At 55.3% G+C, this 14261-nt stretch overlaps 1 protein-coding gene across 1 annotated transcript in view; it reads left to right on the top strand.

The window, feature by feature from the left end:
• KCNK5 (potassium two pore domain channel subfamily K member 5) overlaps positions 1-13405 on the top strand; it is a 34610-nt gene extending 21205 nt beyond the window's left edge. The window contains exons 2-5 of the mRNA XM_016223680.2: positions 8184-8295; positions 9472-9638; positions 9950-10118; positions 12273-13405. Coding sequence (XP_016079166.1) covers positions 8184-8295; positions 9472-9638; positions 9950-10118; positions 12273-13198 — 1374 coding nt within the window. The 3' untranslated portion in view covers positions 13199-13405. The remainder of the gene's footprint in view (positions 1-8183; positions 8296-9471; positions 9639-9949; positions 10119-12272) is intronic.
• Positions 13406-14261: the final 856 nt, after the last annotated feature.

Genomic DNA, 14261 nt, shown 5'->3' with positions numbered 1-14261 from the left:
CCAGACAAGGACTGACACCTGTACCCACTAGCCCCTCAGGGTGTTGGGGGGAGTCCCAATACATAGGATCCGGCCCCCCCCCCCCCCTCCACCATTTATCTTTTTGGGAGTTCCTGATGTAAAAGAATTTGAAAGCCATTGTTTCAGACAAGCCCAAACTGCAAATATTTGCCTGAAAAGTGCTGTCCTGTTCATACCTCCCCTAACCGACTCACTGTGGAGCCTGGACCTGCTCTTGGCCCCCCACCCTGAGAGGGATCTTTGTTAGAGACTAGGTGACATACAGACAGACGTGCACACATACTGAGAGTCTAGCAGAGACAGGGAGTGGGGGCGGCCTGGGGGGACATTGGCTGCCTTGTGAAGCTGAGGCAGATGATCAGGAGTTGGGACGAGGGTTGAGAAGTCTCCGTGGTCCCCAGCCTCTGCCTCACCTGGAGAGCACTCTGGGGCAGGAGGAACATGTCCTTGACATTGTGTTCTCTGCTGCCTGCCTTGTTCAGCTTTGCAGGAAGCTGGCTAGGGTGTCCGGGAGCCTCTGGGTGACAGATCAGGAGAGGTGGGCCTTCTGAAGGATGTGGAGGGCATCTCAGGCATGCCTCTGTTTCCCTTACCCCTGCTACTTTTGGGGAGAGCTTTCCCCCCAGGTCCCTGGACTCCGGCTGTCCAGTGGCCCGGGAACACCTGGGGACACCTGCTGAGTCTCAGTTCCTCTGTCCACTCATGACTTTTTTTGGTTCTCAGTGCTGGAGAAGTCCCCCTGTGGCCTGAGGAAGAAGATTGGTCAGCCTGTGAAGACAGTTTTCACTTCCAGGCAGGGAAAGTTGGGAAGAGATGGCAGGTGCAGGGAGGCTTGGGGACAGTGTCCCTGTGCTCACCTAGGCCTGTCCTCCAAGTGCAGAGAAGTAAACCCTTTGGTTTATCCTGGGGGACAAGCAGTCTCAAGTCACTGCATCTGGTTTCCTGACATAACTGATTGCAGGTATACTTACTCAGGGCTGATGACGTCTTAGGTACTTTTCATGTGTTCAGAGTAGGTGGGAGCTTGGCAGATGGGGAGACCGAGGCTGATAGGATAGGCAGTTATAGAACCCAGAGACTTGGTGCTAGCAACTGGGAGAGCCTCTAGATTCACACCCAGGCCTGTCCCATATTCCCCTGAGCTTCTGCCTGGGGGAGGGCGCAGTCTGCCTCTGTGAGAGAGCCCTGTCACTCCCTTTCGTGTTCCTTTTTCTGCTCTCAGAGAGTTTTCGGAGGGGACAGGCCTCCCCTTCCTGCAGGAAGGATAATCTGTCCGGTCACCCCAGGGATCTCTCAGTCCCACTGCCCCTCGCTCTGCCCTCTTGGACAACAGAGCTCTTGCCTGACTTGCTCACCTCACCCTTCCCCAGGCCCCTGGCCCCAGGACCTTTAGCCCCCTGCCCTCTGTTCTTACAACCTGGTGACCAGCCCCATCCCCTACCCCCTGACACCAGTTGGAAGCCGCTGGTTTCAGTGGCCCCTGCATCCAGCCCCTGACCCTGCCAGCCCCATCTTTGCTGGATAAAGGCTTCCACCTTGTTGCTGATGAATTTAGTTAAAAGCCAACTATAGCGTGATGCTGGGAAAGTTGAAGGAAGGACATGAGAGGATGAGTGAGTTCAGCCAGAGAACACACCCTCATTCATTCACTTTAATTCACTCACGCATTGAACACATATTTATTGAGCACCTACTATGTGCCAAGCAGTATTCTAGGCTCTGGGAATATAGCGGTGGAAAAGAAAACATTACAGTCCTGCCCTTGTAGAGTTTACCTTCTAGGGGAATCTCCATTCCTGCGGATATTTCCCTTGCAATTGCCTGGGGAGTTGTGTTCCAGAGCCCTGGCTTCACTCCTTGTTGCTAAAACGCGCCCCCCCCCCCCCGTGCCCCCTACCCCACCCCTCAGCTATAGAAAGCATGGGGCTGGGGCCTGGGATTCAGACTGCCTGGGTTCACTCCCAGCCCCCCCACCGACTAGCTTGTGGCCTCGGGCAGGTTGCTCAATTAGCCTGTTCCCCATTTCCTCATCAGTGAATAAGGGTGCGGTTGTCCCCCCTTCCCTGTGGTTTTGCTCTCTGTAGTTTCACCCGCAGTCAACCGCAGTCCAAAAATATTAACTGGAAAATTTCAAAAGCAAACAAATTCAGAAGTTTTAAATTGCGTGGCGTTCTGAGAAGCGTGATAAAATCTCTCATCCTGCTCCGTCCCTCCCGGGCCGTGAATCATGCTTTTGCCCGGTGGCGCATGCTGTGTACGAAACCCACCCGCTCATCACTTAGGGAACATCTCGGGTATGGGATCTACTGGCTTGTGTGTGAGATGCTTGTGTTCAGGTCACTCTTATTTTACTTAGTAATGGCCCCAGAGGGCGAGAGTGGTGACGCCGGCCATCCAGTTATGCCAAAGGGAAGCCGTAAAGTGCTTCCTTTCAGAGAAAAGTGTATGTGAAGGAAAAACATAGTATTTTAAGGGTCTGGTACTACCCATGGTTTCTGGCGTCCACGGGGGGCCTTGGAAGGTATTCGCCTGAGGTAAGGGGGCTGCTGTGATGGTTCCTGCATGATAGGGTTGTAAAAATTTATTCGGGCTGAGTTAAAGTGCTTTGGTTGGTACCTGTCCTATAATAAGTGAGCGCTTATCAGCTAGTATTCAGCTATTAGCCGTTTTATAATCTATGCTGTAAGGATTAATAAGCCGTGGCCCACCCACCTCACACAGCGGCTGGGAGGGCTAGGTGACAGGACCGTAAAGGTTCTTTCTGAACTGCCGAGCACCGTGCAAGTGGCAATGAGCGACATTTCACCTTCCAACCAGAGGGACCAAGTGAGCTTGGATGGGATGAATTAAAGATGAACGCAGCCCTGGATGGTGGAGGGCGGTTGGCCCGTGTCCCACCAACAGCCCCTAGGCCCAGGGGAGGCTAGCACCCAGGAGTATCCGAAAGGCCACCTGCGTAGCAGGAGGAGCTCTGTGATCCCCACGTAATGCCTGGCGTGCGTGATGTCTGCCGCGGGAGCTGGAGGCAGGGTGGGAGTAGCTCTGGGTGCCAGAGAGCCGCCATCCCCAGACGGGCCACCATCCTCACTTGGGCTTCCCCAGCCCTGCCCGATGGTGGGAAAGGCTCAACCTCAGCCCCAGCCCCACCCGCCCTGTCTGAAGGTGGGTGTCGTGGTTTGTCTCCCCATCTCCGCATGTACCTTCTTGGGAACTGCCCACTCGTCGGGATGAGTCTCTCCAGGAAGGGGAGACGTGGCCGCCACCACTGCATGGGAAACCCCAGGTCCCCAGGAATGAGGAGCCATCTGGGAACCCAGATTTCATGGACAGTGAGAGCCCGGGAAGGTGGGGAGAGGGCAGCTAGTTGCCTGAAGCCAAAGGCAAGGGCCTGAATCTGGCCTCCTGGAGGGCTGGCTGGAAATGCTGAGCTCCTCAGAGTGGCTGGACTGGTTTTAGGGCACTGTGTTTTCAGCTGGTGCGCAGGGGTGGGAGTGTGCCCTGGCCACAGCAGCCACCCGAAGGAGGCCAGTGTGGGAAGTGGGTAACAGCGGCTGGGGCCCAGATGGGCAGGCTTCTCCTCCTGGCTTCTTCGCTTTGAGCATCCTGACCTTAGGCTACTTACTTAACCTCTAAGCCTTAAATCCTCATTTGTAAAATGGAAAAAATGATCATTTCTTCCCAGCAAGATTCTGTCCTCATTAAATGAGTTAAAGGCTCGTGAAGCGCTTAGCATAACACTTGTTGCATGGCGAGCCCTCTATAAATCACAGCTGCTCTATAGGAGGGTGACGGAGGCAGCGGGAGCTCGGCTCAACCCCCGAACAAGAGCTGGGCCTGGGCAGTGCGTGGGGTCTCCCTCGCGCCACTCTCCATGGTTCTGTGGAAAATGCAAATATTGTCTGTGTGAATTTGGGAGCCAAGTTAAAGAATACTGCGAGTGAACAGGGGCCACCTCCTCCCGCGAAAGCTGTTTCCCTAACCCTGGAGGGACAGGACACGGAATCTAACTGGATGTTGCCTGCTCCCCCAAACCCCGCCCCCTAACCCAGGGATGACCTTGGCCTGGGTCAGCCCCTCAGTGCTGGGAGACCTCTTCCTCCGCCTGGGTGACCCTGACCATAACCACTGTGGCATCCGACCAGAGCCACAGCTACACATGGGAACAGGCACCAGACACCCCAAATTCACACTGAGACCTCTGCTCCCCGAGCCTAGCTTTCCTCACCCGTCAAGTGATACCTGTTGGGTTAGACATATACAAGCCCCAGAGAGGGGTGTCTGACACACAGCAGCTCTAACATCCTGCTTCTCTCCAGCACTGAGATGGAGTCAGGCTGATTCTCAGGCCGACTGCTCGGGATTCATGGGCAGAGAGGAGGCAACCACATGGGGTGCTGGGGCGCCCCGGGCAAACAGAGCAGTGAAGGGAGAGAGGTGGGAACTGTGCCGATTGGCAACCAGGTGTCTAGAACCTACCCCATTTCTGCCACGTAACCTCTCAGCCTCAGTTTCCCCATCTAACCAGTAGACGTAAGTACTGCCACTGGATTGTTCCTAGGGTTAGTGGTGCTTCTAGCCCTGGGGATGCGAGGCCCTTCAGAATTGCCCCCTTTGCCGGCCCCTCTCTGGGTAGCCATGTGGCTGTGGCTCCCTGATAACCTAGGGCCAGAGGCTGAGGCTGCAGGCTGTGCCCCAGAGAGCACCCTACCACGGGGTGAAGGCAGGAAGCCCCACTTTTCCACCTCAGAGCTCCCAACCATAGTACCTCTTTGGTTGCCTGTTTTGCCAGCTCTTGTGGTTGATATCTCCTTAGCACATACTGTTCTCAAGTCACAGATCACATTTGACAAGCCAGTGTTTCTCAGCGGGAACAGTGTCGGAATGGGGGGAGCGGGGCATTCAGCTCCTCTGGTCCCTGCCCACTCAGTGCCAGCAGCACCCCCACCACCACTGGTGTCTAAACAGTGCCTGGCGCAGTGCCGCCCCACCAGGCAGTATTTCTACACACTTGCAGAATGTGCCACCCCCCCCAGGTGAGAACCCCTGTTTTGCCGCACCTTCAACATCCCTGATGTATACCCCCTGGTGCTCACGCTCGGTCTAAACTCTTTCCTTTATCAGAAATGGACAACTGCCAAGGGCTGTCCATTCTGAAGTAGCTCAAAAAGCCACCCTGTTCCCTCTTGGACCTTGGTTCATCAGTTAACGTATTGTGAAGTCACCCAGAATGGAACAGAGTGCCCCCTGTGTGGCCTGACCCTCAGAGAACAATGGGCCGTCACCTCCCAGCCCTGAGTAGGCAACGTGTTGACATGGCCTGAGATGTAGGTGCTTCTCTTCTGGCAGCTACTCTAGTGTGTGCTGGTTTGTGCTCAGCTGAAACCCAAAGACTTTTCCCTTTGCTCCTATACTCATATTCTCTAACCCAAAGTGTAAGATGGGGAAAAATTTAAAAGACAGTCGTTAGTGAGTTTGGGCCCAGTTTTCCAGATGATTTTGAGTCCCAGGCTCTCATTGCGGTGTGTCAGCCATCTTCGCATCCCAGCCCTGTCCCCAATTTTGCATCCTTTGCAGATTCAACTGGTCGACCATCTCTGTCCATAGTGTGTTGTTCATGAAAATATTGACGAGGCCAGGCCTTTGGCGTGATCGTGGGGCCCTCAGGCCAGGTTGATAATGATCCTACTTCTCGTGGTTGTTTATCTGCCTTTAAATGGACACAAATTAATCCCAGCTCTACCCCACATTTCTCTGTCTTGTTCACATGAATGTTTTTAATCCAACGTGTTCGGCTGCCTTGCTAAATCTAGATTTCCGGCATTCCACCCAGCTTCAAGGCTTCGCGGCCCCTTTGGAGAGGGAGATGCACTTAGCCAAGCATGACTCGTTCTTGGTGACCCAGTGCCCACCCCTTCTCTCTGGGTGCCTGGTGTTCTGCTGTTGGAAGTCCCCGGGAGTTCAGGTTGGAGTTTCCAGAACCCATCCTTTTTGTTTGTGTGAGAACAGAGGTAGCTGGTCTCCCGAACTTTTCTGTTCCCGTGATTCCATGGGGATGACCAGAAGTGGCACTTCAGGCACACCTGTCCCTGGCCAGTGGTGCAATTCCCGCTCACAGGTGTCCTTATGTGCGCTTCATATCCCTGACAATTAACCGTGCTCTGCCTTCTCCACTCTAAGATGGGGATCCGAGTGGTTCTGCTTTCTCGGCCACCTGTTTAACACTAGGACATGGCCTTATGCTCCTGCTTGGAACAAGATGCCATTTTTGGGAAACCTTTTTAGAAGGACCTTCATGTTTGTTTTAGCTCCCCTGCTGACCTGTGAGTAACAAAATGTCCTGGTGCCCTCACGTGCACGGGGCCTGGCCAGCTGGACGGCAAGCTCTCGGGCAGGGCCGAGGCAGCCTCTGCACTGGGCGGCCCACGGCCTCCAGAGGGGCTCTGGAAATGCCGGGAGGGGCCAAGCAGCGAGTATGCGGTTTGATGGCCTGTCGGACAAGCATGTCAGTGCAAAATCCTTTATAACGTCTGCAGATTCGTTTACAAGGCCTGCTGCTGCTGGAGCCTGCACTTCCTTCAGCACAGCCTGCCTACCACTCCCTTTCCCCCCAGCGTCAGTCAGGTGCAGGTGGGTTAAAGCTGTGGTTTCCCTGTCTCTCCTGTTCTCACCTCTCACTCTGTCTTCCCTCGCTCATCCTAGGCCTACTTTTTTAGGGACTATGGCTGAGTTCCTGGTATCTGGACTGGATGGGGGGTGGGAGGGATCCTGGGGCCCTCCTTAGGGGCAGAACTGAAGACCCAGAGTTAAAGCAGATCCTGGCCCTGCGAGCTGCTTCTGGGTCCAGGCCCTGCCATTGGTAGGTCAGGGTGAATGGAGGCAGAGCTGAAGGATGGGTTAGAGGCAGCGTCTGGTCGGGTGGAAACAGGTTTGGCAGCTATCGGTTTATCCCAGAACAGATAAGGCCTCTCTTGGAGCTCCTCCCTGAACCTCCCCAGGTGGCCTTTCACCTGCTGCCCACAGTTGCCAGGAGCTCTGTGGGGACTGCCAGCACGATTTTGAGTCACCCTGAAATGTATACACCCGATGATCTGTCCTGTCCTAGACGCTGAAATTGCTCAGCCCAGGGCTGAGATAAAGGAATCCAGAGAAGGGGGGGTGGGGGAGCCTGTAGGGGAAGAAGATAGAGTCCCTGGCAAAAAGGAGGTCTTGGAGGACAGATCCAGGAGTTCACTGAGCTTGACCTCAGTAGGTATCCTAACAGTGGAGGTGAAGGGTGTATAAGGGTCCCTCCCACGCCAACTCTGCAGTAGAACTTCTCTGTGGAGAGCTGAGGGTGGTGTAAGGGTCCTCCTGTGCCCTCTTTAAGAGGCAGAACAGTCTAGTGCAGTGGCTCTCTGTGTGATCCCTGGACCAGTAGCTTCAGCACCACCTGTGAACTTGTTAGAAATGCAAATTCTTGGACCCCTTCCCAGACCTACTGGATCGGAGACTGGTGGGGCCCAGCTTGTTGATTTAACAAGCTCTCCAGGTGACTCTGGTGCATGTAAGTCTGAGAAGCACTGGCTCAGTCAGAGGATGGACTTTGGAGCCAGATCGCCTATGGATGGTCCCTGACTTACAGGGGCTTGACTTAATGATTTTTTGACTTTATGATGTGTGAACGTGATATGCATTCAGTAGAAACTATACTTGGGATTGTGAATTTTGAGCTTTTTCTGGGCTAGTGATAATGCAGTAGGATACTCTTGTGATGCTGGGCAGCAGCAGCGAGCCACAGCTCCTAGTCAGCCCCGCAGTCATGAGGGTCAACAGCCAACACTCCACAGTGTTTTTTGGATGCTATGTTTTGAGCATGCTTAAGGTAGGCTAGGCTAAGGTGTTGTGTTTGGTAGGTTAGGTGCATTAAATGCATTTTCAGGGCTAATTGGAATGTAACCCCATCGTAAGTTGAGAAGCAACTGTATTTAACAGCTGTGACCTTGGGCAAATCACTTAACCTCTGATCCTCTATAAAATGTTTCATCATCTATAAAATGGAAACAATAATGCCACTTGTTATTGTGATGATTAATGAATGCTTATAAGGAGTTTAATGGAGTGCTGTTACTTAAAAAGCATCTGTTAGTCTGGCCTCCTTTGACCTTCATTGTCTCTCTTTTTAGGTCGTATCTGATGCTGCAGGACAGGGCGTGGCCATCACAGGGAACCAGACCTTCAACAACTGGAACTGGCCCAATGCAATGATTTTTGCAGCCACTGTAATCACTACCATCGGTAAGTTTTCTGGGACCTTCAGGATATGCACTGCCATGCCCTAGCTCCGCAGAACCTTATGGGAGTACAGTTCTGGTCACACTGCCTTGTCGAGGTAAAATTGGGCCCTTTGCAGCCTGTCCTTTTGACGCTCTTCCTGGGATTTAGAAATCCTTGGTGACTGGCTGTGCCTGGGAGGCTGTGCAGGCATCCTGACCTGGGTTCTTGGAGCAGAAAGACACGGCCTAGTAGTCAGAGCCATGCAAGGGGCCAAGCAGGCCACTCGCTATACAAACCTAGCCGTGCTTGGTCCCCAAGCTTGTGTCTGTTCTGGTTACGTGTGGATGGCTGCATAGCAAGCCACTTCAGAAGTTAGTAACTAAAAGACACAACTTCTTATCTTTTGCCATTCTGTGGGTCCGCTGGTCTCCACTAGTCGGTTCTTGCTTGAGGCCTCCCAGGCAGCAGTGGTCACGGTGGCTGGCGCCGGCCTCGTCTGCAGACCTAGCTGGCGGACATTCACAACGTCTTCTTCCATCACGTGCTGATGCTTCATGCTGGCTGTTGGCCAGGAGCTCAGCTGGAGGGAAAACCTATAGTGTGGGTTCCAGGAGGGCAAATACCAAAGCGAGCATTTCAAAAGATCAAGGGGAGAGGCGGCAGTCTTAGATCTAGCCTACCTGCTGTCACTGGTCAAGCAAGTCACCAAAGCCCAGATTCCGAGGGAGGGGAATTAGACGCCAGCTTGACAGGAGCAGCAGGGTTGCAGGAGAAGGGCAAGAATGAAGAATGTCCATCTTCAGAGACCATCTGCCACAGTGCCTCTGGGGTATCTACCCAGAGAAGGGTGTCTTTTTCTAATTTGCACATGGATATACCGACTTGAGAAGACTTGCTAATGGTAGAGGCTTCGTCTGCCTTCAGGGAGCTCCCAGTCCGATGGCAGAGCCACAGCCCACACCATCATAAGTGCTGTAAAAGATCATGATCATAGTGTGATCAAGAGAAATGTCACTTCCCAAGCATTGATATTAGGTCAAGAGCAAGTGGTCTTAGAGAACGGGTGTCCCTCTAGCTCTGTGTGTGTGTGTGTGTGTGTGTGTGTGTGTGTGTGTGTGGTGGAAGCAGGGCCCACTCCAAGTCTGACTCCATTACCCCAGCTGCGGCCCTGCTCTTAGCTTCACTTTTCATCCTCAGGCTATGGCAATGTGGCCCCCAAAACCCCCGCTGGGCGTCTCTTCTGTGTCTTCTATGGTCTCTTTGGAGTGCCACTCTGCCTGACATGGATCAGTGCCCTGGGCAAGTTCTTCGGGGGACGAGCGAAGCGGCTGGGCCAGTTCCTCACCAAGAGAGGCGTGAGCCTGGTATGTCCCCAACCCTAGGTGCTGGGCAGAGATGGGGGGGTCCCTGGCCTGGCAGGAGATGGGAGGGTAGGAAGGATCTAAGAATTGGACAGAGGTGTTAGAGGGCAAGAGGCCAGTTTCAGAGCCCCCTGTCCTCCTGGGTCAGGCTGGCATCATTTCCCCTTCCCCTCAACCCTGGGCAGTGAGCCTCCTCCCAGGTGTGGCGCCCCGCTGGCCTCTCCTCTGTCCATCTCCCCAGCCCTCTGGGTGTCCCTGCTGGGACCCCCTGGTCGCCACCGTTGTCTGACTCGGTCTCCCCTCCATCCCATCAGCGGAAGGCACAAATCACATGCACGGCCATCTTCATCGTGTGGGGCGTCCTGGTCCACCTGGTGATCCCACCCTTTGTGTTTATGGTGACCGAGGAGTGGGACTACATTGAGGGCCTCTACTACTCCTTCATCACCATCTCCACCATCGGCTTCGGCGACTTCGTGGCCGGTGAGTCCTGCCCACCCCACCTTCTCTTTCTCTGCTTCTCCAGCCTCGGGTCAGCTGACCTGCATCGGGAGCCCCAGTGGGCATTTGTGTCGTGGGCCCTTTCTCCACTCTACCAGTTGCAAGAGGAAACCAAGGCACAGAGCAATTGCAGAAGACGCCTGTTTCCCTTTCTTGGGATGTGGCTTTCGTCTCCTCTCCTCTCTGGGTGTTTAGCATTTGATCCCTTCCTAGCAGGCTGGAGACTGGGAAAGGCACATGCATGCCCATCTCCTGAACTTCGGGGCACTAGCTAGGGGGTGAGCCTTCTACCTGCGGGGTTGGTGCCTGCTGCCCAGAGAGCCCCTGGGCCAAGCCAGGGCCCTCCCTGTCACAGAGCTGCCTTCCTTCCATCATTCATATGATTCGAGGGAGCTACCCCAGAGGCTTGGCTCAGAGGCCTGAAACTTTACTCTTGCCACAGGCAGTTTAAACACAAGAGAGGCTTTTTCCTGAGCTCCTTGGGCCCAGACACTCCCTCCCCTATGTAATCCAGGCAGAAGATAAGGTTCTTTGGCTCCTTTGTCCTTTCACTCGATCACTCTAGTACTTGTGCCTGTGGCCAGCACAGTATCCTGGTTCTTAATCTTCTTGACACCCCGTTTGGCCACACTGACCCAGTGTTTGTTCCCCTAATGCCTGCTGCCCTGCCCGGTTGACCTCAGCCTCTGCTCCAGGGGCCTCTGGTCTCTCCCTCCCCCATCCAGGGGGCAGGGACAGGTCAGGCCCTTCTGCCCCATTGTAAGTGGAGACTCAGGAATGCTGGCAGGGGGCAGCCGAGTGGGGGGAGGAGCAGGAAAGAGAAGCCTGAACACTCCACTGACCTGGCAGATCTGGGCCTGCTGTTTTGGGAGATAAATTGAGACAGAGGCACAACCCTGCCATTGTGGTGCCAGAGCAGGCAAAGGAGAAGCCTCCGTACTGGAGAAGCACACAGCATGTTTGAGGATACTTTCTCAGCTCCAGCAAGACACTAAACCTCCGCCTCAGTGTCCTTACCTGTAAAACTGGTTAAAAAAAAAAACAAAAAACCCAAAGTAATAGTGCCTACCTCCCAGGGCGGTAGAGGAGTCAACTGAGTTACTGTTCATCGGCGCTGAGGAGAGGGCCTGGCTATATAAGTGTGTGCCCTGGTTGTCATCACACCTGCTTGTGCCCAAGATCCTGAGTAAGATTAGCAGCACCCCCTGTCTGCAGGGGGAGACACAGCTCTTGCCGTCGGGGAACCTCCAGTCCGATGAGGGAGGTACAATCCTGCCCCCACCCCAGACAGAGCCCCCTTTCTCTAGTTCCAGGCTGCTCCCTAGCTCCGGGGGCCTGGGGGAGGAGAGGAGGCTACAGGATACATAATGATACAGACCAACATGCTGGAAGTGGAAAGCACACAGCCTCAGATAATCCTGCAATGTAGGAAAACAGCCAGAACTGTGGGGGGTGACCCGGGAGGGCTCCCTGGAGCAGGTGTCAGGATCTCGCTGTGGGAGGAACCAGTCCAAGGAGGGCAGAAACAGGAAACCAGGAGGCAGGCCAGCCCTCACTGAAGGAGAATCAGGGCTGTCCCGAATATTTCCTCCTGGGACCAGTGCTCACCGTCCTCTCGGCCAACCCCCAGCCTCGTTTCTATTAAACTCCTGAGCCTGTTTCTTCAGTGAGGGTGTCAGAGCCCCTCACTTTTCATCCTGGTTTTAACTGAACTATAACAAATACACCAAAAAACGTACACAAAACAGCTAGGTGTCAGGATAGGTGACTAACTGAAAGGCAAACATTCGTGGGCTGTTTCCTGCCCTGTGTGCTGGCTCCAATACCAGCCTTCCCGGCGACCCTGTCCCCTGAGCCTCCCTCAGCCTAGCGAACCACTCTCCTAACTTCTGGCAGCTGAGGAAACTGAGGCTCAGGCAGCTGAGGGTTGAGAAAGGCACCTGAGTGCCTGGACCAAGGCCCTGCGGGCGATGGGACATGCCAGCTTCTAGAACAGGCCTCCTTCCTTTCTCAGTGGGTCCCACTGTGTGTCCTGTGCTCTGGCACAATGCCCGCTCTTGGAGGCTTTGACCTTAGGTGTTTCCACGTCCCACTGATGTGCTCCTGACCCCTGGGCTTCTCCTGTTCTGTCCTCAGGTGTGAACCCCAGCGCCAACTACCACGCCCTGTACCGCTACTTTGTGGAGCTCTGGATCTACCTGGGGCTGGCCTGGCTGTCCCTGTTTGTCAACTGGAAGGTGAGCATGTTTGTGGAGGTCCACAAGGCCATTAAGAAGAGGCGGCGACGGCGGAAGGAGTCCTTCGAGAGCTCTCCACACTCCAAGAAGGCTCTGCAGATGACAGGGAGCACTGCCTCCAAGGACGTCAACATCTTCAGCTTTCTGTCCAAAAAGGAGGAGACCTACAACGACCTCATCAAGCAGATTGGGAAGAAGGCAATGAAGACGAGTGGGGGTGGGGACAGGGTCCCGGGGATGGGACCTGGACCTGGACCTGGACCTGGAGCAGGACTGGGACCAGGACCGGGGCAAGGATCGGGCCTGGTCCCTCAGGGCGGCGGGCTGCAGGGTGTCCCTGCCTCCCTGGTCCCCCTGGTGTTCTACTCCAAGAACCGGGTGCCCAGCTTAGAGGAGGTGTCTCAGACACTAAGGAGCAAAGGCCATGTGTCGCGGTCCCCCAGTGAGGAGGCTGGGGCCGGGCCCCCCGAGGATGGCTCCCCCACCTCTGAGGTGTTCATTAACCAGCTGGACCGCATCAGCGAGGAGGGCGAGCCGTGGGACGCCCAGGACTACCACCCCCTCATCTTCCAGAACCCTAACATCACCTTTGCGAACGAGGAGACCAGCCTCTTGGATGAAGAGACGTCCAAGTCCTCTCTGGAGGACAACCTGGCCGGGGAGGAGAGGCCCCAGGAGGAGGCTGGGGCTGAGGCGCCCCTGAACTTGGGCGAGTTCCCTTCCTCGGACGAGTCCACCTTCACCAGCACCGAGTCGGAGTTCTCTGTGCCTTACGAACAGCTCATGAACGAGTACAACAAGGACAACTGCCCCAGGGGCACGTGAGGCGGGGCCGGCTCCCCACTCCACCTCTGGCTTCTGTTACCCTCATCCTGGGCTGTCCTGCTGTGCCTGGGACCCCCTGGATCTGGGAGTGGGGGGCCAGGGCCTTCCTCACCTTCATCCCCTCCAGCTAGATGCCACCTGCCAAGCGTGGCGTCCCCAGGACAGGGCCTCTTCTCCAGCTGAGCGGCACCTGGCGGTGGGAGGCGTCTGTCCTGGGCACAGCTGGTTTATTTGATGGTTCAAAGACACCATGGGCTGGCAAGACTGACCCCGAGGAGGCCTGCACTGCATGGGCCTTCGCCCCATCATACGGTTGAGAATGTCAAACGGTTCTCCTAGGTCGGGGCCCTGGCCTGTTGAGCTTAACCAGTATTAATGAACTTCTGTGTGCTCAGCACTGAGCTGGCATTTCCAAGAGAGTGAGGGCCCTGCCTTTGGAGGTCCAGCTGGGGGGTGGGGGCTGGGCACTTCAGGCCTCTGCAGGAGCAGGTCTCTGCCTGTGGCAAGAATCCCCCCCCCCCCAGCCCCTGTCTGCCTGACTGGCCCCTACTGCAAACCTCAGTAGGGCCGAGACCGCCTGGGGGAGGGAGTGAGGAGACAGAGGCCGGCACTGCAACACTCCTGAGACGGGAGCAAGTCCTATGTGCCCAAGGTCCTAGACCTTGATGATTCCCTGAGACTGAGCCCAGCCTGGAGAGCAGTCCCTGTCTCAGATACCCTTTGGCCAAGTGATGTAGATGCGGGCTTTCTGCCTCCCGGGAAGTGGTGGAAAGAAGAGAAGGGACAGGCCATGGCCACTGAGGCTGGGCTCCTGGAGCTGGTGGCCAGGAAGCTGCAGGAGCCAGCTCAGCTCTGCCCCAACCCTCCCGTCTCCCTATGCCCAGAACAAGGACCTTGCTGCTCCCTGGCTGGCCCTTGGCTCACAAATGGAAATGGCCAAATATGTGAATCAAGCTCCTCCCTGCAGCCTTTGTGTGTGTGTGTGTGTGTGTGTGTGTGTGTGTGTGTGTGTCTGAGAGAGAGGGAGGGAGGAAAGGATTTGTGATTGGGGGAGCTAAAGACA

The sequence above is a fragment of the Miniopterus natalensis genome, chromosome 5 (assembly GCF_054644295.1).
Source record: "Miniopterus natalensis isolate mMinNat1 chromosome 5, mMinNat1.hap1, whole genome shotgun sequence".
In the NCBI taxonomy this organism is placed as follows: domain Eukaryota; kingdom Metazoa; phylum Chordata; class Mammalia; order Chiroptera; family Miniopteridae; genus Miniopterus; species Miniopterus natalensis.
This window is presented reverse-complemented; position numbering and strand designations above follow the sequence as displayed.